The 26,823-nt window shown below is 57.3% G+C and overlaps 2 protein-coding genes and 1 non-coding gene across 9 annotated transcripts in view; 2 read left to right on the plus strand and 1 right to left on the minus strand.

Annotated features, from left to right (window-relative positions):
- Window positions 2,327-25,849, plus strand: MYH7B (myosin heavy chain 7B). Of its 6 annotated transcripts, XM_013985290.2 has the most exons (40): window positions 2,682-2,787; window positions 4,055-4,161; window positions 4,329-4,472; window positions 4,940-5,096; window positions 5,391-5,418; window positions 6,521-6,617; window positions 8,849-8,872; window positions 9,021-9,113; window positions 9,252-9,315; window positions 10,342-10,440; window positions 11,081-11,184; window positions 11,291-11,429; window positions 11,727-11,845; window positions 11,930-12,079; window positions 12,244-12,414; window positions 13,646-13,825; window positions 13,918-14,050; window positions 14,127-14,203; window positions 14,635-14,722; window positions 14,908-15,025; window positions 15,839-15,962; window positions 16,063-16,199; window positions 17,728-17,983; window positions 18,894-19,136; window positions 19,801-19,977; window positions 20,063-20,208; window positions 20,524-20,614; window positions 20,690-21,079; window positions 21,771-21,897; window positions 21,986-22,104; window positions 22,194-22,390; window positions 22,511-22,860; window positions 23,013-23,137; window positions 23,252-23,367; window positions 23,810-24,206; window positions 24,280-24,405; window positions 24,488-24,658; window positions 24,739-24,843; window positions 24,926-25,021; window positions 25,410-25,849. In XM_013985290.2, exons 1-40 carry the CDS (start codon window positions 2,697-2,699, stop codon window positions 25,635-25,637), a joined length of 5,904 nt encoding a protein of 1,967 aa, XP_013840744.1. In that variant the 5' UTR covers window positions 2,682-2,696; the 3' UTR covers window positions 25,638-25,849. The 6 variants fall into 6 exon arrangements, with proteins under 6 accessions (XP_020933207.1, XP_013840744.1, XP_013840742.1 ...); XM_021077548.1 differs by lacking the exon at window positions 6,521-6,617 and adding an exon at window positions 2,327-2,340 and having other exon boundaries at window positions 2,623-2,787; window positions 4,940-5,418; XM_013985288.2 differs by lacking the exons at window positions 2,682-2,787; window positions 4,055-4,161; window positions 4,329-4,472; window positions 6,521-6,617 and having other exon boundaries at window positions 5,009-5,096.
- On the plus strand, window positions 14,287-14,366 carry MIR499 (microRNA 499). The gene has a single exon (NR_035381.1). It is a non-coding gene; the product is annotated as a microRNA 499 (primary transcript).
- The window catches only part of TRPC4AP (transient receptor potential cation channel subfamily C member 4 associated protein), an 82,641-nt gene continuing 81,636 nt past the window's right edge, over window positions 25,819-26,823 (minus strand). The window contains exon 19 of one of the 2 annotated variants that reach the window (XM_003359957.4): window positions 25,819-26,745. In XM_003359957.4, coding sequence (XP_003360005.1) covers window positions 26,608-26,745 — 138 coding nt within the window. In that variant the 3' untranslated portion in view covers window positions 25,819-26,607. Of the gene's footprint in view, window positions 26,776-26,823 lie in introns of both variants that reach the window. The other variant, XM_013985291.2, reaches the window with a different exon arrangement.

Raw genomic sequence — 26,823 nt, forward strand, 5'->3', positions numbered from 1 at the left:
ATTTCTTTGGGTTGGTTTTTCAGCCCCAGGTTTCTATACTGAGCAGGTAATTCTAGAATTCAGATCCACATTATATTTGGTATAAGCCAAGCTTGATAGATTGAGGTTCTGACTTTCCGTATTAATTCTATTGCTTGGGCCTTAGGCATAAAGCCTGCTTTCTGAGCATCTTTGAACAGGAGCAGTCTTCCTCACCCTTTGGGCTTTCTATAAATTGTTCAAGCCCAGCTCCTTAGCCTTTGATCCTGTACAGAGGTTAAAACTCTGTGGCTCCGCAGGTTAAGAACCTGACTGGCGTCCATGAGTTTGCGGGTTCAATCCCTGGCCTCGCTCAGTGGGTTAGGATCCAGCATTGCTGCAAGACATTGGTGGCATTGGTTGGCAGATGTGGCTCAGATCCGGCGTTGCCTTGATTGTGGCATAGGCCTGCAGCTGCAGCTCCAGTTCAACCCCTAGCCTGCGGTTGTAGCCCTAAAAAGAAAAAAAAAAAAAAAAAAAAACCTCTATAAACTGTCAATCACATTTGGTTCATTCTCTTCCTTCATAGATATATTTATTGACTTTCTACTATGTGCAGTTACTCTGCAAAGTGCTGGGGGCTAGATCAAGCTCTTGTCCTTTACTGGGGTGTGGGAGGAGGATGGGAAAGGGAGGCAGGAGGTGAGAAACAATTAAAGTTCTATGAAGAGAATTAAAACATAATGATGCTCTTACAAATATGATGTGGAGAGAAGGAAGAAAGGAATACATAAAGTAGGATGCCATTCACGTAGATTTCCAAATTAATTTGTGACATGAGAAGTCAGAAGAGTAGGTGAGGCAGTGATGACTGAAAGAAGGTGAGGGGGGCTGCTGGTCATTTTGGATTCTTGAACAGGTTGTGTTTACTTTGGGTAAGTTCATCAGGCGGTAGAGGAATAGTCACCGTAACCCTGATTATAGTGGCAAAAAGAGAAGAGTCTAAGTGTTCATCCCAAAGGAGGCCTGTGTCATTTTGTAACATGGGGAAATATCTAGAGGATAAGTTACTTTAAGGGTCTGGGCATTTATTTTGACACACATCGCCAAGGAAATATGTAACCCCAGCCCAGCTCAGTATAAAGAGCGTTTCCTGCATTCCAGAAGCTTCTCTTGTGCCCCCTCCCGTCATTACTTTCCCTGGAAAGACCCCTCTTTTACTTTTATCATCATTCATTAGTCTTGCTTGTTTTGAACTGTCTATGGCTGCAAATGTATCTTTGAAATGATTTCTGTATCGTTTTTGGACTACAGCTATGTCTGTGTAACTGGGATTGGTAGCCCGTTGGTACAGAGGATTTCTCTATGTGAGCTTTGCCTGACGTCTGCCTGGAATCCTGGCTCTGGACCTCTGTAGTTCTTCGGTCCAGTGCCGAAGGTTCCAAGATCCTCTGACGGTAAAATTCTGTGGCGTCACCAGAGTCTGATTGGGGTGACAGGAGAGCTTGGAAGGGCCCTGACACATTCTGAAGGGAGACTGCATGTCAGCACCCCATCCCCTGATGAGAGTGGGGCGGGGGGTGGGGGTGTTAAGAGTGGGAAGTTGGCTTTAAGTGACTCTTAAATGTCAGTATGAAAGGGGCTCCTAATCGGTCTAAATTGCCTCACTTGGCTTCCTCTTCAGCCAAAGTATTCCTTTATGCCTATGGTCCCCGGTCTAGTTTTCTTCTTGTGTGATTTCCCTGGGGGACCCCAGAGAGCTGGGGATAGAGGTGTGTGTGTGTGGGGTGGGGGGGGGCAGTTGCGGGGGACAGCATCCAGGGGCCTGGAGAGGGGTGTCCCCCTCTCTCTGCTTCTCTTTTTGACCTCGTCTCTGCCACTGCATATCTGTGAGACCTGGCTAGTACCTGTCTGTCACTGGGCCTCAGTTTCCCTGGTTGTATAAGGGAGGTTGGACCTAACAGTCCCAGAGTGCACTTTGGGTTTCCCCCTCTCTGAGTCTCCTTGCTGTCTGTTTCTGGGGGTGTGGACCTTTTCTGGGTGCGTCGGGCTCCCTGTGACTCAAGTTCTCTCTCCCGGCACCTCGTATGTCCCAGATCATTCACTGCCTTGTCCCTGCCCCTGTTGGTCTCTGAATCCACCCTCCCAGTGTCTGAGTGGAGTGAGTGTCTCTCTCCGCCTTTGTGATCCCCTGACAATGGGAGGTAAAAATAGCCCAGGGGCCGTGCTGGTGGAGATAAAAGGGAATTTGCCTTTTGTGTCCTGTGGCCAGGCTGGGGGGGCTGTGACACGTGGAGATTGCTGACATAGCTCTCCTCCGCTGACCTTGACGGCGGCAATAAAAGGGGTAGCCCAGTTCCCAGCCCTCACCGTGGTGCCGAGGTGGGTGATCAGGGCTGGAGCTGGAGCGCAAGGGAGGGCACACAGGCTGGTGGTGAGGGTGCTGGTGGGTTGGCACAAGTCTCTCCATTTCTGTGGGAGAGGATGCTCTGGTGTTGGAGGGTGTATGTGTGTATGTGTGTGTGTGTGTCTTGGGGGCTCACCAGGGAGGCTGAGGTGGGGAGCCCCAGGGAATCACCTACTGTCAGGTCTTATAGGTTGTTGGATCACGCCCCCCTTTGGGGCCCCTGGTCCCTCAGTTCCCCTGTCACTGCCACCTTCCAGTGCCTGCTGCCTTGGACCGCCTGGAACCTCCAAGATTTCTAGTGCCTCCTCCTCCACCTCTCAGTGCCACTACCATGATGGATGTGAGTGAACTTGGGGAGTCTGCACGCTACCTCCGCCAGGGCTACCAGGAGCTGATGAAGGTGCACTCTGTCCTGTGGGATGGTAAGTGAGAGCGGAGGAGGCGCAGCCACAGAGAAGACCTTATGGACTCAGACCAACAGGGAGGAGGAGTCGCACTCAGCTCAGGTCTGAAGGAGCACGCTGGCCTGACAGCTTTAGCCCTGAGGATAAAAATCCCAGGAACCCTGTGTCCATCACTGTGTGTCTGTGAGCAAGCCTCAGTTTGCTCCTCTGTAAAATGGGACACTATCACCTGCCTCTGCCCATGGCTAGAACCTGAGGTTTCTGAGATGAGAGTAATTGGTATGAGCGCAGACTGCCGCCACATGTTCATAAAACCTGTGCTGGAGTTATTTTTAGTGCTTTCCATAGAGCCAAAGCCTCTGTTTATTAGGGACAGGAATCAAGGCTACTATTTATGACCTGGTTTGCTCATAGGACAATAATAACAATAGGCAATGTGTGTGTATTAAGAGCTTATTGTGTGCCAGGCCCAGAGCAGATGATTTTCCATGCATCATCTCAACAACCTGAGGAGGCGGAGGCCAGGGCCCGCTTCATGGCTGTGCAACCACTGCCGCTGCACAGGGCACCGCCTTCAGAGAGGCTGCATGCTTGATTTAACACGCTGCTACCACCATCTTGAAATTTTTAACAATTTCCTAACAGGAGGATCTCCATTTTAACACAGGAGCCTGTATGTTTTATAGCTAGATCTGACTAAGGCACTTGGCTAATAAGTAGCAGGACAGGGAACAGAAGCTGGTGGTCTGCAGCCTGAGTCTGTGCCTTTAACTACAGTGAAATATGGGCTCCCTGGAGCTCTGGGGCCAGCTGGCCTGGCAGGAAGAAGCACAAGATAGAAGACCTGGGTTTGCATCTTCAGTGAAATGGGGGAGGCAGAACCCACTGAGAATTAAGTGCCTGATATTGAGGGCTGCCCCACATGGGAACTAAAGAGATGCTCATGTTTTACTTTTGAGGGACAGGCCCAGGGAGAATGAGTTTACCGGAGGTCACAGGCCAGATACAACAGTAGCAGGACTCTGAACCCAAGTGTGGAATCCAGGGCTGTGAGGGACTCTTACCTCTATCAGGGAATACTTTGAGATCTCTAGGGACCCTCCCAACTCTGCCCTTCCAGGAGCCTGGGTCTGGAAGGATCTTTTCTGAGTGGTCCTGTGCCCTGATAGAGGGGCTCCTAGGAGGGACTCAGCTCTGTAGACATGGCTCGGGACCCAGTAGGGTCCCCAGTCCCTGGATGTGCCTTAGCCTCCCTCAAAGCCCCCATGCTCTTCTGGAAACCCAGGGAAGAAGCGGGTCTGGATACCTGATGAACAGGATGCTTACGTGGAAGCTGAGGTCAAGTCCGAGGCTGCTGGGGGCAGAGTCAACGTGGAGACCAAAGACCAGAAGGTTTGGTTCCCTCTTTTCCCAGAATTAACTCCTCTGCCCCACGCCCCATTGTAGCTCTTGGCCAGTGCACTCTGTATGAGAAGGGGTCTGGGAGCCTACAGGGGGTGAGAGGCTAAGATCAGTTGGTTCCTGCCCACCTGCCACCCCCTATATGTCCTTCCTGGCAGGTGCTGACAGTTCGCGAAGCTGAGCTGCAGCCCATGAACCCGCCCCGCTTCGACTTGCTGGAGGACATGGCCATGATGACGCACCTCAACGAGGCAGCCGTACTGCACAACCTGCGCCAGCGTTATGCTCGCTGGATGATCTACGTGAGCCAAGAGCCGTGAAAGGGCCACCGGTGGGGTGGGGTGGTGCCATAGCAGCAGGGGCGGGGCTAGGACAAGAGCTACAGTTTGGTGGGACGGGACGGTGAGGAAGGGGCGGGGCTGCGTGCCTGGGGAAACAGGGCTAGAGGTGGGGTAAGGTGACGTCATGGGGCCGTGGAGGCGGGGCCACTGGCTGGGGCGGTACTAAGGCGGGGCTGGAGGTTTGGCTTCAGGAGTGTTGGGGAGGAGCTGCAGCAGCAAAGAGGCTGGGCTACAGGGCTGTGAAGGTGGGGCCACGGACTAGGGCGGGAGTAAGGGCTAGGGCGGGGCTAGGACAGCCACAGAGGGTGTGGCGTGGCACCTTAAGCGGCTCCTTGGGGGCATTTTGCAAGGGTCACTGTTTTGTGAGGGTTAGGGCCTGGGTATGGGAACTTGGCCTCTAACAACCCATCTATACACTCTCTTCTCAGACATACTCGGGCCTCTTCTGTGTCACCATCAACCCCTACAAATGGCTCCCGGTCTACACCGCCTCTGTGGTAGCTGCTTACAAGGGAAAGCGCCGCTCGGAGGCCCCGCCCCACATATATGCGGTGGCAGATAATGCCTACAATGACATGCTGCGCAGTAAGGGCTTCCTTGGCTCCTCTCCTTCACCTGAGACCCTTCCCCTGGCTCTTGGACCCCCTTCTCTCCACTTGCACTGCCGTCCCTTTGATGCTGCTGGACACTCTAGCATAGTCATTCTGTCTCCCCAAGTGGGAGCCGGACTGCAGTCTGAAGGTCCCATTCCCTGGTCCTTCCCATTTCCGGCCCTGGGTGGTGGAGGGGCTGTCCCAGTGCCTAGGCTTCCCAGGGCGCTCCACCTGTGGCTGGTCCCTCACTTTGGCTAACTTCTCCATCTCCTCCCTTTTCCTCCAGACCGAGAAAACCAGTCCATGCTGATCACGTGAGTGTGGGGCTCTGGGGATGGGGTGGGAAATGCTGGCCACCTGGCAGGAGGGAAGTGGAACTAAAATCATTTCCCGAGGTTAAATACAAAGTGCTTAGGGCAGGGGTTTGACCACATGGAGCCACTGTCCCAGGTGAAGCTAAAAGTAGAGCATTTCTCGGCCCCCATCCCAGGCAGATGTGTTATGGGTGGTGGGCAGGAAAGGGATACTAGTCCTGATGCCCCCTGTCCTCAGGGCATGGAACCTTCTCACATCTTGATCATTTGGGAGTTCTGATTCAAGGGGCATGGGGAGAGCCTTTTCCCTTTTCTCCTCACCATCTCATTTTTTAATCTTATTTCTGGTTCTTTGTCCTCTTGGGAACATGGTAGCATTCCTACATACCAAGTCAATGTCCAGCCAAGCAAACATGGACATCGTGTGTGTGTGTGTGTGTGTGTGTGTGTGTGCGCGCGCGTGTGCGCGCGCGCTGCCTGGTAGTTAAGAGCAAGGCCTTTGAAACCAGAAAGATCTGTATTAAGTTCTCTTGTGTCCACTTCCTGCTGGTGCCCTTGGGCCTCTGAGTCTCATCAATAAAGTTAGAACAATCCTACTTACCTACCACGCAGAGCTATAGGAGGCAGCAAGTTAATGTTTGTACCTGGCACACAGTGGAAACAGCTACATAACTTTTCTAAGCCGCATTTCCTTATCTATGAAAAGGGATGATAATGGTGCTTGCATTACAGGGATTCTGAGGCTTAAATGAGCCAGTATAGGTAAAGCACTTGGCTCCGATTCTGAGGCTTAAATGAGCCAGTATAGGTAAAGCACTTGGCTCCGCGCCTGGCAGTAAGTTAGTGCTCCGTAAACAGTGGCATCATCATGTGTTTTCTCATCTCACCGGGATGGTCTATACTGGCCTGTTTTGTAAACAACTCAACACCTTTGAGGGTTGATCTGTCTCTGCAGAGTTTTGAGTTGGGGACTCCTGAGTTAGGAGCCCGGCGTGGGTGCGAGGAGGGCAGAGGAGCCCTGCCTGAGGGCTAGGGCGCTGGGGGATGGGAGGAGTTAGCGAAGCCATGTGGGTATTTGTGACTCATGTTTGTGTCGCCCAAGGGGAGAGTCGGGGGCCGGTAAGACGGTTAACACCAAGCGTGTCATTCAGTACTTTGCCATCGTCGCCGCCCTGGGAGACGGGCCGGGCAAGAAGGCCGTAAGACTCGCCCATGCGGGCGCTGCTCCCTGCTGCTTCTCACTATTTTTCTTTTCTTTCTCCTTTTTTTTTTTTTTTTTTTTTTCTTTTTTTCTTTTTTTCTTTTTCCCCTTTTTAAAAAGTTGATTTCTCCAGCCCTGCCTAAGCCTCCCACCCTGGTGGTAGACTCTGGCCTGAGCAAGGCTTGATCGGAGCGGCTGTGGCCATTCTTGGTCACACCGTTCGGCATAGTTCCAGGCTTGCCTCGCTGTTCCCATCCATAACACAGAGGGGTGGGATGCCATTGTTATTCCTAAACATTTTATATAATTTTTCCCTTCCATCATGACTTTCATATTTTGAAAGCACTTACCACATAGGCTGCTTATCTACCAAGAAGTGATTGTTTTTTTGGTTTTCATGTACCAAAGACACAGTTTATACAGAGGTCAACCAGAGCCAAGGGTACTTGGCATTCCCATCAGCCAAGGTTTTGGGGCAGTTTTGTACCCTGTGATTTCTGTATGGTTTTTGAAATTTCCTGAAGCAATGGGGGACCAGTGTTTTATTTTGTTTTTGTTTTTAGGGTACAAAATTCATTCTTAGCCCCAGGCCAACTGTTCAGAGATCGGCTTGGGTCCCCTCACCCCCAAAATTGGTTGCCTTTTATTTCCAGAAGCCCATGGCCTCTTCCTACACAGCCCCCACTCCTGGTCTTGTCGAGCCTTGCTTTTATTCTGGAGCATTTTTCTTTTTTCCATTTAAAGTTTTTTTCTTTTTCTTTCTTTTTCTTTTTTTCTTTCTTTTTTTTTTCTTTTCTTTTCTATTTCCCCATTTGGTTTTCTTGTATTTTCTTTTTGTTTCTGTTTTGTTTTTTTTTGTTGTGGTGGTGGCTGTTTTTATTGTTTTGTTTTTGCTGTTGCCTTTTTGGTACTCTTTCCTCCCTCCCTGCCACTCCGTTTTCCAAATTCTCAAAGTGTCTCTGAGGATGCTGCAGAAAGTTGGGGCTTGGTCCAGGGACAGGAATGGAGGGCAGGGAGCTGGTAGGGATGCAGCTAGGATGGGTGGGGGTAGTGGGCTCCTGGGCAGAAAGAAGCCCTGCATCATGGAGTTGTGGTGGCATGGGAGCTGTCAGGCAGGGTAGGGGTGGAGAGAAAGGCCGCCCCACAGGAGCATAAAGGCCTTATCAACTCCCCTCCCTTTGGACCCAAATATGACCACATCTGCCCTGGACATGAGCATGTGGGGTGGAGCTCAGGGGAGGGCCTCCTGCCATCCCTGCTGCACCTGTCCCTACAGCAGTATCTTGGGTGGGGGGTGGGGTTAAGTCTTGGGCTCCCTATAGGTGAGTGAATAACAAAGTTCCCTGGCATGGGATAGGTATCATGGCACCCGCCACATCAGAATCCATTCTTTCCTTTTCTCCCCCCTTTTTTTTTTTCCCCAGGCAGCTGGGATCCAGGGTAGAGAAGAGAAAGAAAGGGAAATGGAGGGAAGATAGGGATGAGGCAGTGGGAGGGTCCCCTCTGTTCAGTAAGTCCCTCTAGAGGAGACATACAGGTGGCTCTCGGCATCGTGGGCAGCAGGATGCCTGGGCTCAGTGTCTGCATGGCTCCCGACTTACTGTGTGGCCTTGAGCAGATCAGTTTCCTGCTTGTTGGAGTCTTAGTTCCCTCATTTGCATTTAGGCTAATAATATGCACCTGGCCAGACTATTTTGACTAATAGTAGGTGTACAATTGTACAATGAAAACACAGCTCATGATAAAACAGAGAAATGTGAAGAAAGGCAGTCATAGGAGGAGGTGAGATGTAAGGAGATTTGGGCAAGAGGAGGTTTCTTTCAGCCTCAGAGCAACAGGGACGCCTTCCTGGAGGAGGGGACATTGGAGCTGGCTTCTGACAGGGAGTAGGTTTTAGTCAGGAATCTCTAGGGCCTGGGACAGGCTCGCTTTCTGGGGCGTGGGAAACGAAGGGATACGGAGGAGGCCAGAGACAGAGCTGAGGTGCTGTGAGTAGGAGACCCCCCCAGACATAGCCCCTGCCTCAAGCCCCTGACTAGGGCCATGCTTGTTCCACTTTCCAGCATTTCTCCTTCTAACAGTCCCTGGAGGGTCAGGCATGGGGAGTGGGGTGGGGGCTACACATCTGGGTGACTAACGTTCACTGTCCTCCTAACCACCACCTCCTCCCCTCTCTCCCTGCCTGCCGAGTCCTCACAGCCTCTAATGTTGTCTTTCTTCTCCTCCCAGCAATTTCTGGCCACAAAGACTGGGGTAGGTATGGCTGGTGCAAGTGGGGCAGGCAACGATTATGAGGCCCCGGGGACACCCCTGCCCTTTCCCCTTCCCAGCCAGAGGTTTTCTGGGATGGGCTGAGATCCAGGACCATGGGCTGAAAGACCTCTCCCCCCGCCACCACCAGGGCACCCTGGAGGATCAAATCATTGAGGCGAACCCTGCCATGGAGGCTTTTGGCAATGCCAAGACCCTGCGGAATGACAACTCGTCCCGCTTTGTAAGTGGCTGCAGTGGGGGAGCTGGGAGGGGTGGAGCGGGGTCAGTTGCTGGGAGACACAAGGGTGGGGGAGCCTTTGGAAGAAGAGAGAGCAGCGCTGGCTGGGCCCCCCGACTGAGGCTGCTCCTCTGCCCACAGGGCAAGTTCATCCGCATTCACTTTGGTCCCTCTGGGAAGCTGGCATCCGCGGATATTGACAGCTGTGAGTGTAGGACAGGGTGGGGCAGGGCGGGGGTGCGGAAAGAGGCCCCAGCCTGAGTCTTTCCCCTCGGACGGAGCATCCGTCATCATGTCCATGGGGCTCCCACCTGTCCCAGGTGCTTCTCTTCATCCCCTGGTTACTGCCCAGCTCAGGCCTTCTCACCTCTCGCCTGGAACATTCCCCCCAGCCTCCATGTGGTCTCCCAGGCTTCATCCCTCTGCTTAACCTTTTTCCAGCCAGAGTGGTCTTTTCTTGGATACTAAGCTGACCATATAAAATTCCTGCTTAAAACCTTTTTCTGGATCCTTTCACCAGAAGATGGAGACAAAATCTTTATTTGGCCAGTCAGGCTCCTTGTAACTACGCCCTTACCCCCACCTCCCACCCCAAGTCTTTTCTCTGGCCCTTCGTAGGGCAGGCCTGTGCCCTCCTGCCCCAGCCTCACCTCTCCCTGGAGTCCCCAACTGTCCTGGAAGCCTCCCCCACTGCCTCACTGGGGTTGTCGCCCCATCCCACCTGACGCAGACCTGCTGCACAGACACTAGCTGCCCTGGCCACGCATCCCCAGGTAGGAGCCGTCAGCACTGAGCACTCCTCACCTCGGGATGCTTGGCCAGATCCTGATAGGTAAGCACAGGCAGCTGGTGGGCAGGGGACGTCGTAATTCATGCCCCACTTGGCCCACGTGCAAACACACACCAGCAGCACTGCTCTGGAGGACAGGCGTGTGGTCTGTGGGTGGAGGAGTGAAAGTCTAGATGAGTGAATAGACAAATTAAGACCCATACACAGACCCACATTAAGACAGCCACACACAAAGACATAGGGACAGACAGACAGACACATTCCCACACTGTGACACCTGTGCTGATGGAGAGCCCCCTTCAGCACATGCTGGCATGCGTGCAAACACGGCATCTCTATACCACCACCCCCGCCTGCCCCCAGCCGACACCTCCTCCCTGCCTCCTCAGCCCCAGTGGGGTGACTTAGGGGATGCTAGGCCAGTGCCTCCCTTTCCCCCAGATCTCCTGGAGAAGTCTCGGGTAATCTTCCAGCTGCCCGGTGAGCGTGGCTACCACGTCTACTACCAGATCCTCTCGGGGAAGAAGCCAGAGCTGCAGGGTGAGGGAAGCAGCGGATGGGACGGGAGTCAGAGCCCACAGGTCTGACTGGGAGTGGGGCTTCCGGGCCTGTCCTGGCCCCCATCGAGCCAGGCCCTGAGGTGCCTGCTCCCCCCCTGTTCTGGGCTCTGTGACATCCCTTCTTTCCCAGGGCCCCAGAGCTCCTAAAAGACCACTCACTTGTCTGGGACTTCTGGCTCTTGTTGAGCCCTCTCCCCCTCATGTTAGGGAACAGGCCCCTTAAAACCATCTGCTGTCCTGAGACCAGAGAGGTCCGGCCAGCACCAAGAGAGGAGCCCTGGCTCTGTCTAGACCCAGCTCCTCTCTCTCGCAAGCCCCTCAGGGGCAGACCCTCGTCCTCCCTGTGCCCCAGCGCCCAGCACAGAGGGGCCAGAGGGGTGGCTGCGAGCAATGGTCAAGGGATGAATGAGATGGAGGGACCGTGGCTCCTTCCTCAGCACCATAAAGAAGGAGAAGCCCTGGGCATGGGAGTTCAGGCGAGAAACGCAAGCTCTGAAGTCTTGAGAAGGTCCTAGGCTCTCCTGCCAGGCTGGCCCCCAGGACCCAGCACGCTGGGGTGGGGGGAGAAGGCTAACTGGCAAACAGAGCCAACCTGCCCGTCTCGGCCCCCTCGGCCCCAGACATGCTGCTCCTGTCCATGAACCCCTACGACTACCACTTCTGCAGCCAGGGCGTCATCACCGTGGACAACATGGATGACGGGGAGGAGCTCATAGCCACTGACGTATGTCTGTGGTGGGAGGGGAGCAGGTTCAGTGCCCTTGGTTTGGCTGGACCCTGGAGCAGCCAGAGTCCTCTGAGCCCTCCGCCTCCACCCCCCACCCCCGCAGCATGCCATGGACATCCTGGGCTTCAGCGTGGATGAGAAGTGTGCCTGCTATAAGATCGTGGGTGCCCTCCTACACTTCGGCAACATGAAGTTCAAGCAGAAGCAACGGGAGGAGCAGGCTGAGGCCGATGGCACTGAGAGTGAGGGGCCCTGACCCTGGCCCGACCTGGTCATCACCTTGACCTTGAGGCCAACATCTAGTCCGTGACTGTTAACCCTAAGCCTTGCCCACAAGCTTTGGCCTCAGTCTTAACCTGGCCTTGATTATAAACCCGGACTTAGCAGTTCCAGACCATCACCCTCCTGAGCTGCACGGTTTGCTGGTCCTGACCTTGACCTCGACCAGCCTCCCTTTCTTAACCCTAGGTTGAGGCCAGTAGAGCTCCCAGGACCCATTTTCTTGGCCTCCTCCTCATCTTACCCTTGTGTCCTGCCAGGTGCTGACAAGGCTGCCTACCTGATGGGGGTCAGCAGTGGGGACCTCCTTAAAGGCCTTCTGCACCCCCGAGTGCGTGTGGGGAACGAGTATGTGACCAAGGGCCAGAGTGTGGAGCAGGTGAGCTGCTCATAGGGTGGGGACAGCCGGGGGGCTGGGGTGCCCTCCTTGCCAGATCCTAGCCCAGCCTCCTCATGCCTCCAGGTGGTGTTTGCTGTGGGGGCTCTGGCCAAGGCCACCTATGACCGGCTATTCCGATGGCTGGTGTCAAGGATCAACCAGACGCTGGACACCAAGCTGCCCCGTCAGTTCTTCATTGGTGTGCTGGACATAGCTGGTTTTGAGATCTTTGAGGTAAGAGGAGGCCCACATTCCCAGGCTCTGTTCTCTCTGGGGTGGAGGATCGGGGCAGGGGGTGGGGGGTGGGTGGACAGGAGCCCTGGGTGAACTCCCCATCCTCAGGGGGCCTCCCTGACCCATCTCCCAGGAGGCCACTGAGTGGGCACCTCCCTCTACAGTTTAACAGCTTTGAACAGCTGTGTATCAACTTCACCAACGAGAAGCTGCAGCAGTTCTTCAACCAGCACATGTTTGTGCTGGAGCAGGAGGAGTACAAGCGGGAGGGCATTGACTGGGTCTTCATCGACTTTGGCCTGGACCTGCAGCCCTGCATTGACCTCATTGAGAAGGTGGGGCCCGGGGCATGGTCGCCGCCTGGAAGGGAGGGCGTGGGTGCAGTGAGTGAGCAGGAATGAATGTGTGTGCTCATGTGTGTGAGCGAGCGTGTGCAAGCATGTGTGGGGGCATCGAAGTGAACATGGCTGTGACTGATGTGTGCGCAGATAGGTGTGAGGGAGACTGAGTGTGCGTGTGTGTGCATACGCATGTACCCCAGCACTGTTGACAACAGTCCTATTCCAGCCATAGTTTCATTGGATCCTCAAAACTGTCTAGAACTACAGGGCAGGGTAGGGTGTTTGTTTACGGAACGTCCCATATATTTCTGCATCGTACAAGGATCACAAAGAAAGAAAAAAAATCAAAGAAAAGTGGAAAAATCAGAGCTAAAGGGGAAAAAGCGTTTCTCCCAATCCTGCCACAGCCTGCTTCCTGCCCGTTCTTTATCCTGGGTGGGTGTCCATGTCCTCTGATGGACACGCGTATTTCCCATCCTGCCTTCCCATCTCTGAAAGTGTATTTCGGGTGGGGAGTGTTGTTAAGAAAGCACAGTAGTTCACGCAGCAGGTGATGTTCATGCATTTCTATCATCCCCTATTAGTGGACATTTAGATGGTCAACAATTTCTCACTGTTACAGCAGCACTGAAAGTATTCATGTCCCCATTTTGCAGGTTAGGAAATTGAGGCTTAGAGAAGTCTGAGGGCCCCACAGCTACTAAGTGGGAAGCCAAAATGTGAACTCAACTGATTTTTTTTTTTTTTTTTTTGTCTGAGCCTGCGGCATGTGGAAGTTCCTGGGCCTGGGATTGAACCCATGCCGCAGCAGCAGCCTGAGCCACTGTAGGGACAGTGCCAGATCTTTAAGCCTCTGCACCACAAGGGAACACCTCAACTGCTTTATTTGACTGTACCATGTGAGAAAGTGTGAGAACATGCATGTCGGGGGAAAAGTGAGTGCAGAGATGCTACTTGGAGTTTGTACACTTCTTAGGAGCAAAGAGAACAACTCAAGAGCTGTGAATTGTGCAGAAGAGGGTTGGAAGCCAAGCCACAGACTTTCCTTTATTTCTTAGAAGACAGGGCTCCTGGGCAAGGGTCTGGTATTCATCCCTCCGGCTGATGGCTGAGATTGGGGGTTCTAGAAGACTCCCAGAGGGAGGGGCTCCAGGAAATGAGGGTCTAACCCAGCCCTGATGGGCTGGCTTGATGGAGGCCCTGAAAGCTTGTGCCCTGTCCCCAGCCTCTGGGCATCCTGTCCATCCTGGAGGAGGAGTGCATGTTCCCCAAGGCCTCAGACGCCAGCTTCCGGGCCAAGCTCTATGACAACCACGCAGGGAAGTCGCCCAATTTCCAGCAGCCACGGCCTGACAAGAAGCGCAAATACCAGGCCCACTTTGAGGTGGTCCACTATGCGGGCGTGGTAGGTGCCTGTTGAAAGCCCAGCTCCCGACCACTCTCCTCCCTCCCCTGGGTTCCCCCACCCCAGCTCAGCCCCTGTCTGGTCTCTGGCAGGTGCCTTACAGCATTGTGGGCTGGCTGGAGAAAAACAAGGATCCGCTGAATGAGACGGTTGTCCCCATCTTCCAAAAGTCGCAGAACAAGCTCTTGGCTATGCTCTACGAGAACTACGCCGGCTCCTGCTCTAGTGAGTCCCAAGGGCTGAGATTCTGTCGGGGACTCAGTGCTGTCCCCTGGAGTGATGGGTCCCCTGTCTCTCCTAGCTGAGCCCCCCAAGTCTGGGGTGAAAGAGAAGCGGAAGAAGGCAGCATCATTCCAGACGGTGTCCCAGCTGCACAAGGTGAGGCTAGTCTAGGCCCCGTGCAGGCCTCCCTCCGCCAGCCTCCAGCCCTGTCCCGGCTCCCTGCTCTGTCCCCTGCACCCTGGGCGGGCGGCCGTTAAGACTTGCAGTGATGTTTAACTCCTCTCCACGTGAACATCACAGCAAGTCTGTGCTGCTTCCCGTCCCCACGCTGCCTGGGCAGGGTTTGGGGGGATGGGGTTTTAGCCCTGGGGCCAGGGGAGGGATGGGGAGAGGTTGGGGGAACAAAGACTTTGGCGGGGACCCAGTCAAACGGAAGAGGGCAGGGGGTCATCAGGAGCAGAGTGAAAGGACAGCCACGCAGAGTCACGCTTAGGTACCTTGCGCAGGGTCCTTAACGGGCTGATCCACTGCGGTTTCCAATTCGGCTTCTCTGCCCTCTGTGCCTTCTCCCCTCTCCCCACCCCCAGGAGAACCTCAACAAGCTGATGACCAATCTGCGGGCCACACAGCCCCACTTTGTCCGTTGCATTGTCCCCAATGAGAACAAGACCCCAGGTAGTCACCCCAGGCCTGGGTTGCTGGGGTGGAGGGACCTTGGAGGGAGGGCACAGGGCAGGCCAGAAGCTGCGTCTTTCCCCTCCACAGGGGGTCAGCCCTGTGTTGGGACTCCTGGTCTTTCTAGAGGGCACAGAGTTGTGTCCATTGATCTCTAATCTTTTCCTTGACCCCTCCACGTCCAGGAGTCATGGATGCCTTCTTGGTGCTACACCAGCTGCGCTGCAATGGGGTTCTGGAGGGGATCCGGATCTGCCGCCAAGGATTCCCCAATAGGCTGCTTTACACCGACTTCCGGCAGCGGTGGGTGTCTTTTCCACAGACACCCTGCCCCTACACACACACGGCCTCCCCTGTTACCAGCATCTCCCACCAGCGTGGGACATTTGTTACAGCTGATAAACCTGTAGTGACACGTCGTCATCACCCAGAGTCCAGAATCTCCATCCCAGTTCCCCCTTGGTGTGGTGCAGTCTATGGCTCTGGATAAATGTAATGACTGTAGCACTGCCCATTTTGTTCCAGCAGTGAAATAGCCCGTGGTCTAGTGAACGGCGCTTTGCTAATCAGTCCCCTAATAAGGAACCTATTGTGTTTCCAGGGTTCAGCCTTCACAGTGTGGTCACAACAACCTGCCCTACACGGCCCTGTGCACTTGTGCACGTGTGTCCACTTCAGAAGTGGGTGTGCTGGAACCCTTGCTCTGGTTCATTAGATTTCCCTCCCAAGTGGTTCTTCAGCTGGTGACATGCTGTGACACATCACCTTCTTTACATTATTTTTGCATTTCCAAAAAATGATAAATGATTAAAAATAATAAATTTAAAAATTATACACCTGCTATATACCTTTTGTAAATACTGCATCCTCTTAAAAAACTTAAAACTAGTGATCGCATTTAAATGCTGTCCCAGGTTTTTAAGCAGAGCGTGGCCAGAACCCCAGTGTCACAAGGCTTTTCCTCACCGGCCTGTTCAGTGGGTGCCCTCGTGGAGCCTCTGCTCCAGCCCTGAGAGGCCCAGGACTATCTCCCCTGTTCCCCCCACCAGCCTCTTCAGTCCTCGGCTCCCCAGCCAGCACCCTCCTCACCAGCCCTTCCCTGCTCCCCCCCCCCAGGTACCGCATCCTGAACCCCAGTGCCATCCCGGACGACACCTTCATGGACAGCAGGAAGGCCACAGAGAAGCTGCTGGGCTCGCTGGACATCGACCACTCCCAGTACCAGTTTGGCCACACCAAGGTGGGGGCACAAGGCCATGGGCATGCTGACCCGGGTGTGGGCAGTCACAGCACGCAGGGTCCTGCAGGCGATGGATGATCACCCCTTCCCCCCACCGCAGGTGTTCTTCAAGGCCGGGCTTCTGGGTGTGTTGGAGGAGCTTCGGGACCAGCGTCTGGCCAAGGTCTTGACGCTGCTGCAGGCTCGGGGCCGGGGCCGCCTCATGCGTCTTGAATACCAGCGCCTGCTTGGAGGCAGGTGGGTGTGGGAAGAGGGTGAGGGACACGGGGGTAGGGGTATGACCACTGTCCCCCAGCTCACAGGACCGCTGGGCTCTCTGAAGCCTCTCGTGCTGTCCTGCAGGTCAGATTTCACGCACTGGCTGCTTGGGTGCCTCTCGAGGGGCAAAGCTCCATTTTGTGCCTCTCAACCTCCAGCCATCACTTTTTCACCTCAAAAATTGGGGCAAGAGGAGCTCCCTGGTGGTCTAGTGGTTAATGACTCAGTGTTGTCACTGCTGTGGCACAAGTTAGATCCCTGGCCTGGGAATTTCCATGTGCCATGGGCATGGCCCCCCCCCCCCAAAAAAGAGGGGTGGGGAGAGAACCTGTCTCTACTCCAGGCCATCTCAGAATGTGCCCAGAGTGGTAATAACGACATTTGGTGTTTCCTTCCTTCCTTCCTTCCTTCCTTCCTTCCTCTCTCTCTCTCTCTCTCTTTCTTTTCTTTTCTTTTCTTTTCTTTTCTTTCTTTCCTGTCTTTTTGTCTTTTAGGGCCGTACCTGTGGCATATGGAGGCTAGGGGTTGAATTGGAGCTGTAGCCTCTGGCCTACGCCAGAGCCACAGCAACACAGCATCAGAGCTGCCTCTGTGACCCACACCACAGCTCATGGCAATGCCAGATTCTTAACCCACTGCGTGAGGCCAGGGATCAAACCCACGTCCTCACAGATGCTAGGTGGGTTCGTTAACCCCTGAGCCGTGACTGGAACTCTGACATTTGGTGTTTTCTAAGACTTAAGTGCCCTGGACAAGCTACTTTATTCCACCTTCTCTTGGTTCAAGTGCAGGACAGTGCTAAAGGCAGGTGCTGTTCATCAAAGGGGGGTCTGAGTCAGAGAGGGAGCCGGTCAGCTGACGAGCAGAGGGAGGTGGGAGGCTGGGCGTGAGCCCAGGCAGTCTGACCTTATGTAAGAGCCCAGTGGCTTTACCACCCCTGGTGTCTTTAAGACACTTGCAGGGCCCACCAGGACAGGGCTCATGAGCTCCCGCTGGCAGACCTGTGTGACCTTGGGCCTCTCCCTCAACCTCACCTCTAAAGCAGAGGATTAGGGAGTTCTCATCATGGCTCAGTGGATTAAGACCCGACTAGTATCCATGAGGACGCAGGTTCCATCCTTGGCCTCGCTCAGTGGGTTAAGGATCCGGCGTTGCTGTGAGCTGTGCTCTAGGTTGCAGACTCGGCTCAGATCTGGTGTTACTGTGGCCGTGGTGGAGGCTGGCAGCTGTAGCTTCGATTTGACCCCTTAGCCTTGGAACTTCCATATGCTGCAAGTTCAGCCCTAAATAGACCAAAAAACAAAAAAACAAAACCCCAAAAACCCACAAAAAACAAAAAATCAGAGGATTAGGACCTGCCTGAGAGGTTGTTGGGGAGGTTAACGAGCTCACGGGCTTAAGTGCTTGGTGCGGTGCCTGGAGCAGGGTAGGTGCTCAGGGAACATCAGGGCCCTTATACGAAGGGGACAACACTGAGTCTGCGGGCCACCCGGCTGCCCCTCCCCAGGGATGCCCTGTTCACCATCCAGTGGAACATCCGTGCCTTCAATGCTGTCAAGAATTGGTCATGGATGAAGCTCTTTTTCAAGATGAAGCCACTGCTCCGCTCGGCACAGGCTGAGGAGGAGCTGGCGGCCCTGCGTGCAGAGCTGCGGGGGCTGCGAGGGGCCCTGGCCACTGCCGAGGCCAAGCGCCAGGAGCTGGAGGAGACACACGTCAGCGTGACCCAGGAGAAGAACGACCTGGCCCTGCAGCTGCAGGCGGTGAGTGGGGGAGGGGCGGGGGTTCCTTCTGCCCCTTGAGGCCCCCTGGCACCCTTAGCCCCAGGCTGCTCTGAGGAAATACCACTGGACCCCGGCCGGGGCGGGCCTGGCGCTCTCTGGGTGCTCAGGCCTTACCTGGGTCTTTCTTCCTGTTCCAGTGGCACCTGTGGGCTCGTGCCCATGTGCAGCCCCCCACCCACTGTCTGTATGGCCCCGTGCCACGTGGCTTCCCGCTGACACTGCAGTGGAGCCACATCTCCCAGCCCTCCCCCCCTTGCCATCCCTGAGACAGGCCCATGCTCCCCCTCTGGTTAAGGGCCACAGGAGCCCAGGCAGCAGGGAACAGTAATAACCAGAGGGCAGAGGGCAGGGACTGGAAGATCCCCGAGTCCATTCCTTCCTTCAGCAAATACTTGGAGTATCAGGCCTCCCGGAAGCTCTGGAGAGACATTGGTGGGAAGACGGCCAGGCTTGTGCTCACAAACTCACCTGCTAGAACAGGAGACGGTTGCGCAGCCAGATAGTGAGGAAGCGGGGAGGTGGCAGGGAACCTGAGCCCCCCTCCCCTCCCCTGCCCCGCCGCCTACCCCAGGGCCATGCAAGGCTCTCCCCACCCCTCAGCCTGGGGTGGGCAGAGCTGGCTGTGGGCTTGTCTGCCAGAGCCCTTGTTTGGGCCTTGCCCTGTTGCCCAGCTTGTCTAATGTCCCCCTCTAGTTGCCCCGTCTGGCCCTCTACCCACCACACCTGAACTCCTCAGGGCCAAGACGCAGGTTGGCGGCATTCCTTGGTCCCAGAGCCCAGCTGAGCATGTGTCAGACCTTGGCACAAACAGATGAACTTCCTTTGCAGGGTCTAGCCTGGTGTCCCTGGGCTGCCTTGACTCTGCCCCATTCCCTACATCCCCCTCCAGGAGCAGGACAATCTGGCGGATGCCGAGGAGCGCTGCCACTTGCTGATCAAGTCCAAGGTGCAGCTGGAGGCCAAGGTGAAGGAACTGAGCGAGCGGCTGGAGGACGAGGAGGAGGTGAATGCTGACCTGGCCGCCCGCCGGCGCAAGCTGGAGGACGAGTGCACCGAGCTCAAGAAGGACATTGATGACCTGGAGCTGACGCTGGCCAAGGCCGAGAAGGAGAAGCAGGCTACGGAGAATAAGGTGTGGGCCGGCCCCCTGTGCCCCTGCTGTGTGGCCTTGGGCCGGTCTCTTCCTCTCTGTGGTCCCCAATTTCCTCATCTGTCGAATGGGGTTAATAGCAGCACTTCCCCCATTAAGGCGGCTGAGGATTCAGTGTGTGACCAGCCTTTGCCAGCCCTCGTCACTGTGCCTCGCGTATAGCAGGTGCTCAGCACATGTTAGTGACGGTCACTCCGTGTGCCCCAGGCGCCTTCCTTCACATGCCTTCTCTCGTTAAATCCTCATGAGAGCCCGTGCAGGTCACAGACTGGGGGTATTGACTCGGTTGCACAGGAGGGGAAGGTGGGGCTCAGCTTATTCAGGTCCTCACAGGTGCGCACTGAGGAAGCCGGGACTAGGAAAGAGCTGCTTGAACACCTGTTGATACCAAAAATAGCTGGCATCTCCCCATCTCTCACCCTGGGCCCCTTGGCAAAGGGCTTTGTGAGCATCTGTTCGTTAATCCCTCAGTGTGATTTGAGGGGGACCCTATAATCATCCCTTAAGGATGAGGAAGAGTCTGGGAATGAAGTGACTCACCCGAGGGTCCCTGGCTGGAAGGGGCAGTAGCTGTGACATGGGGTGACGGGTGCTTACACCAGAGCAGGGGCGGGGCATCCCCATGGTGACCCTGGCCCCGGCACAGGTGAAGAACCTGACAGAGGAGATGGCGGCGCTGGACGAGTCAGTGGCCCGGCTGACCAAGGAGAAGAAGGCCTTGCAGGAGGCCCACCAGCAGGCCCTGGGCGACCTGCAGGCTGAGGAGGACCGAGTGAGCGCGCTGGCCAAGGCCAAGCTCCGGCTGGAGCAGCAGGTGGAGGACGTGAGTTGGGGCCACATCGGGGGCGGGTGGGGGCTGGGACAGCTGGGCGGGTGGCAGGTCCCACCCACCCTGTCCTGCTCCACAGCTGGAGTGCTCCCTGGAGCAAGAAAAGAAGCTGCGCATGGACACAGAGCGGGCCAAACGCAAGCTCGAGGGTGACCTGAAACTGACGCAGGAGTCGGTGACAGATGCTGCCCAGGACAAGCAGCAACTGGAGGAGAAGCTCAAGAAGTAAGTGTGGGGAGGGTTGCAGGGGCCCCCAGAGCCCCCACCCAACTTTCCACTCCCCCCTGGACGTGTCAGTTCTGTGTCACTGCAGAGGTTAAACGCGGAGGGTTGAGAGATGTGGGTCACTAGGGTGGAGGGGCAGCGTCCTGCCCTCCCTGGACCAAGGGCCAGGCTCTAGGCACGAGCTTCAGAGGGAGCTCAGGGGTGCGGGCACGTAGGGCTGCTCAGGGGCCAGTGCCTCAGGCAGGGGGTTGCTGGGGGCGGGTACGAGGGGCCCAGGCCGGCCGGTGGAAGTCATGCCCGCCCTGTGACCTCCAGAAAGGACTCTGAGCTGAGTCAGCTGAACCTGCGGGTGGAGGACGAGCAGCTCCTGGGGGCCCAGCTGCAGAAGAAGATCAAGGAGCTGCAGGTGGGTGGGGGATGGCGGTGGGCGGGGCCGGGGTCCGAGGCCCACGGAGGTGACACCGCCGCCTGCCCACCCCAGGCTCGGGCCGAGGAGCTGGAGGAGGAGCTGGAGGCCGAGCGGGCGGCCCGGGCCCGCGTGGAGAAGCAGCGGGCAGAGGCGGCCCGGGAGCTGGAGGAGCTGAGCGAGCGGCTGGAGGAGGCGGGCGGCGCGTCCGCGGGGCAGCGCGAGGGCTGCCGGAAGCGCGAGGCTGAGCTGGGGCGGCTGCGCCGGGAGCTGGAGGAGGCGGCCCTGCGGCACGAGGCCACGGTGGCTGCCCTGCGGCGTAAGCAGGCGGAGAGCGCCGCCGAGCTGGGCGAGCAGGTGGACAGTCTGCAGCGGGTGCGGCAGAAGCTGGAGAAGGAGAAGAGTGAGCTCCGCATGGAAGTGGATGATCTGGGCGCCAGTGTGGAAACTCTGGCTCGTGGCAAGGTGTCTGCTTCCTTCCAGATCCTGACCTCTGAGCCGACTCTAGCACCCTGTCTTGACCTCAGCTCTCATCCCATACCCATCCTGCCGAGACCAGTCCTGACTCCAGCAGCTGACCCCACCCTCTGTCCCCTGACCACCCTGTGCCAATCCGACTCCACACTAGTCCTGACTCTGTGTCAGATCCTGACCCCGACCCATTCCCCTGGTGCCCGGCCCAAACCCCACACCAGTCCTGACCTTGAAGCCTACCTCCTTAAACTACGCCCTGACTCCAGGTGATTTTTGACTCAGCGTCCAACTTGCAGAGGTCAACTCAGTCCTTTGCCCCTGAATTCTGACCTGATACCTGTTCATGATTCTGTTCCTGTCCTGAATCCCAGTCCTGACCTTTGTGCCACCTAATCTTGACAGTTGACCTCTGACCACTGTCCCCAGCTGACTTAAGACCTTAATATCCTAACTTCACCTCCACCCACTGGCCTCGGGGCTAGTCCAGCCCTTTCACTTCTGACACCTATCTATTAAGCCATAATCCAGCAGTAGAATTTCTGATCCTGATCTTGGGGTTGTACCTCTCCTGTTGATTCCTGGGTGCATGTCCAGCCTTCTAGCTCCTGACCTCAGGTCCCAGTCTCTGATTGGTCGCCCTGTGAGTCACAAACTTGTTCTGATCCCTGATCCTGGATCCCAGGCCAGTGCAGAGAAGCTGTGCCGGGCCTATGAGGATCAGCTGAATGAGGCCAAGATCAAGGTGGAGGAGCTGCAGCGGCAACTTGCAGATGCGAGCACCCAGCGTGGGCGGCTCCAAACCGAGAGTGGTGAGTTCAGGGGCTTGGCTGGGCTTGACTGGGGCCTCCGTGCTGTCCCTCACCCACCTGACCTGCTGGCTTGGCCCTTGGCCTGCAGGGGAGCTGAGCCGCCTGCTTGAAGAGAAGGAGTCTCTGATCAGCCAGCTGAGCCGCGGGAAGGCCACGGCCACCCAGAGCTTGGAGGAACTGCGGCGGCAGCTGGAGGAGGAGAGCAAGGTGGGCCGGCCTCTGGCTGCCCCAGAGCAGGCAGGGTGGGTGCCAGGCCACTGGCACGGCCAATGCTGAGGTCACTGGGGTCTCTGCAGGCCAAGAGTGCGCTGGCCCATGCCGTGCAGGCTTTGCGGCATGACTGCGACCTCCTGCGGGAGCAGCACGAGGAGGAGGCTGAGGCCCAGGCCGAGCTGCAGCGGCTGCTGTCCAAGGCCAATGCCGAGGTGGCGCAGTGGAGAAGCAAGTACGAGGCAGATGCCATCCAGAGGACAGAGGAGCTGGAGGAGGCCAAGTGAGTGCTTTGCCAGCCAGGCCGTCCCCACACAGGAGTGTCAGGGAAAGGGAGGATGTGAGGGTCATTTCGCCAGCCTCCTGTGGCTACGTGTCATGTCTGTCTGCTCCTGTGGCCTAGAAAGAAGCTGGCACTGCGGCTGCAGGAGGCAGAGGAAGGGGTGGAGGCCGCTCACGCCAAGTGCTCGTCGCTGGAGAAGGCCAAGCTGCGGCTGCAGACAGAGTCGGAGGATGTGACCCTGGAGCTGGAGCGGGCGACTTCGGCGGCTGCGGCCCTGGACAAGAAGCAGCGGCACCTGGAGCGGGCGCTGGAGGATCGGCGGCGGCAGGAGGAGGAGATGCAGCGGGAGTTGGAGGCGGCCCAGAGGGAGGCCCGCAGCCTGGGCACCGAGCTCTTCCGGCTGCGGCACAGTCATGAGGAGGCTCTTGAGGCCCTGGAGACGCTCAGGCGGGAGAACAAGAACCTGCAGGGTATGACCCATCCCAGGGCCAGAGCTGCTCTGGGGTTACTGGGAGTCCCTTGGAGTCACAGCTGCAGTGGGTCACCCTGGAATTAGGGGTGAATGAAGAGGTTGGAGTACGAACCATTGGGGTGGCCTCTCAGTGCCCTATCTGCTTCGCAGAGGAGATCAGTGACCTCACGGACCAGGTCAGCCTCAGTGGGAAGAGCATCCAGGAGCTGGAGAAGGCCAAGAAGGCACTGGAAGGGGAGAAGAGTGAGCTCCAGGCCGCACTGGAGGAGGCCGAGGTCAGGGGCTGGCTCCAGGGGTGGGCTGGACCCTGACCTGCTGCTCCCTGGCCTCCCCTCTCAATGCTGGCATATTCATGGCCCCCACACCACACTGCCTGCTCTGCACCCCAGGGGGCCCTGGAGCTGGAGGAGACCAAGACTCTGCGGATCCAGCTGGAGCTCTCCCAGGTCAAGGCTGAAGTGGACCGGAAGCTGGCGGAGAAAGATGAGGAGTGCACTAACCTGAGGTAGGGGGCAGGCCGACAGCCTCTCCCATCCCAGCCACCTGCAAACAGAAAGGCAGGCAGTGTTTGCCAAGCCCACTGTGCTCGAACTGGCATGGACACCCAGTCCCCCTACCTGACGACTCTCTCAGGTCAGGGTCACCATCCACAGTTTAGAGGTGAACCTCAGGGAGGTCAAAGGACTTGCCCAAGGTTACACAGTGGGTGTAGAGCCAGGGTTCAGTCCATGTCTGTCTGTTCTGGAGCCTCACTTTTGCCCATGAACTTGCTCTCATGTACAGCAGGCAGTCACAAGGGACTTGAAACCAGGGAGGGACGAGTCCCTTATTCCCCACTGGGTTCCTGTCTCCAGTGTTCCTTGTGTGTCTGTAAGAGCAGGCGTGGTGCCGGTGCCCACCCTCTGCTCGCAGGCCAGGACGCCTCCTTTCGTCCCTCCCAACCACAGGCGCAACCACCAGCGGGCAGTGGAGTCCCTGCAGGCCTCCCTGGATGCAGAGACTCGAGCGCGCAATGAGGCCCTGCGGCTCAAGAAGAAGATGGAGGGTGACCTCAATGACCTGGAGCTGCAGCTGGGCCATGCCACCCGCCAGGCCACGGAGGCACAGGCAGCCACGCGGCTGCTGCAGGCCCAACTCAAGGAGGAGCAGGCCGGGCGGGACGAGGAGCAGCGGCTGGCGGCTGAGCTCCGCGAGCAGGCACAGGCCCTGGAGCGGCGGGCCGCCCTGCTGGCTGCGGAGCTGGAGGAGCTGCGGGCTGCCCTGGAGCAGGGCGAGCGCAGCCGCCGGCTGGCGGAACAGGAGCTGCTAGAGGCCACCGAGCGCCTCAACCTTCTGCATTCCCAGGTGGGGACAGGGGTCATGGGGATGTGTGGGGCACGGCCTGCAGGCGGACTCTGAAGCTCTGCTTCCCCCCCAGAACACAGGCCTCTTGAACCAGAAGAAGAAACTAGAGGTGGATTTGGCCCAGCTGAGCGGCGAGGTGGAGGAGGCTGCCCAGGAAAGACGGGAAGCCGAGGAGAAGGCCAAAAAGGCCATCACCGACGTGAGGCTGGGCTGGGGCTGGGGGGGCCTGGTGCAGAGGCCAAAGGGACTTTCACCTCCTGACCACGCCACCTCCTCGACAGGCAGCCATGATGGCGGAGGAGCTGAAAAAGGAGCAAGACACCAGTACACACCTGGAACGGATGAAGAAGACACTAGAACAGACGGTGCGGGAGCTACAGGCCCGGCTTGAGGAGGCAGAACAAGCTGCCCTCCGTGGCGGGAAGAAGCAGGTGCAGAAGCTGGAGGCCAAGGTATGTGCGGCCCTCCCAGTCCCTTCCCCTGTGGGGCGGGCCTGCTGGGGGCACCAGGCCCACCCACTGGCTGCGCGCAGGTGCGGGAGCTGGAGGCTGAGCTTGACGCGGAGCAGAAGAAGCACGCTGAGGCCCTCAAGGGGGTGCGGAAACACGAGCGCCGGGTCAAGGAGCTCATGTACCAGGTGGGTGACTGGGGCCACCTTGAGGGGTGGCCCTGGAGCCAGCCTGGCTTGGGCGAGACCCACATCCCCTTTGCCTGCCCAGGCCGAGGAGGACAGGAAGAACCTGGCTCGCATGCAGGACCTGGTGGACAAGTTGCAGAGCAAGGTCAAGAGCTACAAACGTCAGTTTGAAGAGGCGGTGAGTGCCCTGGGGTCCGGGCCACCCGAGGCCTTGTACTGGTCAGGGTCTCTGTGGTCACCCCACGCCATCTCTGGGCTGTGGTTTCCACAGTGATGCCTTTGTGTGTAGGGGCAGTGACCCCACTGTTCCAGTGGGGAAAAAAGGTCTCTAACAGCTCCAGCAAGAGAGAAGACTAGCTCTGTCTCTGAAGGGACCCCATGTGCAGTCCCCTTCTGGCCAGGTCTGGCACAAGGGCACCTCTGGAAGGAGTGGCTCAACCCCCTCCGTCCTGCCCTGGGTGTGCAGAAGCAGGAGGCCGGGTCCAGGCCGTGGTGGTGGAGCGGCGTGGAGGACCAGAAGCCAGCCCCTTCTGGGGGCGCCAACCATCTCTGTCACCCCCTGCCAGGAGCAGCAGGCCAGCACTAACCTGGCCAAGTACCGCAAGGCCCAGCACGAGCTGGACGATGCGGAGGAGCGGGCGGACATGGCGGAAACCCAGGCCAACAAGCTGCGGGCGCGGACCAGGGATGCCCTGGGCCCCAAGGTGAGGGCTGGTGTGGGGCACCCACCCTGCCCGCTGCTTGGGGGGCAGCTCACTCAGGCGGCACCCTTTTCCCCTCAGCACAAGGAGTGAAGCCCAAGTCCCTGGGCTCTGAAGAGGGACAGCTGCTTGAGCTGCGGCCGCCCCAAGCCCTGCTGTCCCCTGCCTGAATAAATGCCATGGCTGCAGCTCCAACTGCCTTCCTTCTCATTCTCTGGGGTTCAGAGGGGGACGGAGCACATGGTCCCATGGACAAAAGTCAGGTCCACATCAGTCATTTAAAATAAATTCTTTAATAGTCTCCATTTAATTGGTTTATTTGTTAATAAATTGGCAACACAAGGAGGGGCCAGGGGTGTGCCCCCAGGCAGGCTCCTGTGTGGGCGGCTCAGGCAGAAGATGCTGCCCTGGGGTGGGAGCAGAGCAGGGCACAGCTACCCTGGGCCCCAGGGGATGGGAGGAAAAGGCCTCCCCCACTTCTGGGGGACCCCCCTGGGATGAACACAGCGGCCAATGAGCAAACAGAACCAGAGGAGCTAAAGGAAAACAAAGGTCGGGGGGAGGCCAGGTGGGCAGGCCTGGGGAAGGCAGCTCTCCCGGGTCTCCCCCACCCCTGCCCAGGGGCTCAGAGGCCTCGGCCTGGGGCCAAAGGCCAGGGCAAGCTTGGCTCACGGGTTGGGGGAGGCGGCCCCTATCTCCCTCCCCCGGCCCAGGCCCCACAGCTGAGCCTGGGCAGGAGCTCAGACAGAGCTAGTTTTAAAGACCCTTTACCTCCGGGTGGGGCCAGGGCCCCAGGGTTCTGAGGAAGAGTGGGCACAGTACCCCTGTCTTCACGGTGGAAATCTTGAGGGAACTGTGGTTCCCCAATGACCTGGGGCCCTCAGACCCAGGGGCCAAGGGCTTCTAGACGCTCCCTCCCACCGAGCCTGTACCTGAGGCCCCGGGGCAGGCAGAGAGCGGCAGGGGAAGGCGGGGGCGGGCAGGGCAGGGCGTGAGGCGCGCGTGGACCCACGCTCACCCACGCCGGCCCAGGCCCAGCAGCCTCCCGAGGCCTGGCCCAAGATCACTCCTCGGTGAAGTCCCTGTCAATGTCCATGTAGGGCTCCTCGATGTAGCTGACGAGGGCAGAGGGTGACTGGCGGTCCGGGTTCAGCAAGATGGACACAGTCTCTTTCCAGTATGAGAAGCTGATGCAGGAGCTCTGGGCAAAGAGACAGGGGCTGGGGGGCAACTGCAGGACCCAGGTTGAGCTTGGCACCCCAAGGGGAGGGCCTGGGCA

This window comes from Sus scrofa, chromosome 17 (assembly GCF_000003025.6).
Source record: "Sus scrofa isolate TJ Tabasco breed Duroc chromosome 17, Sscrofa11.1, whole genome shotgun sequence".
Classification (NCBI taxonomy): Eukaryota; Metazoa; Chordata; class Mammalia; order Artiodactyla; family Suidae; genus Sus; species Sus scrofa.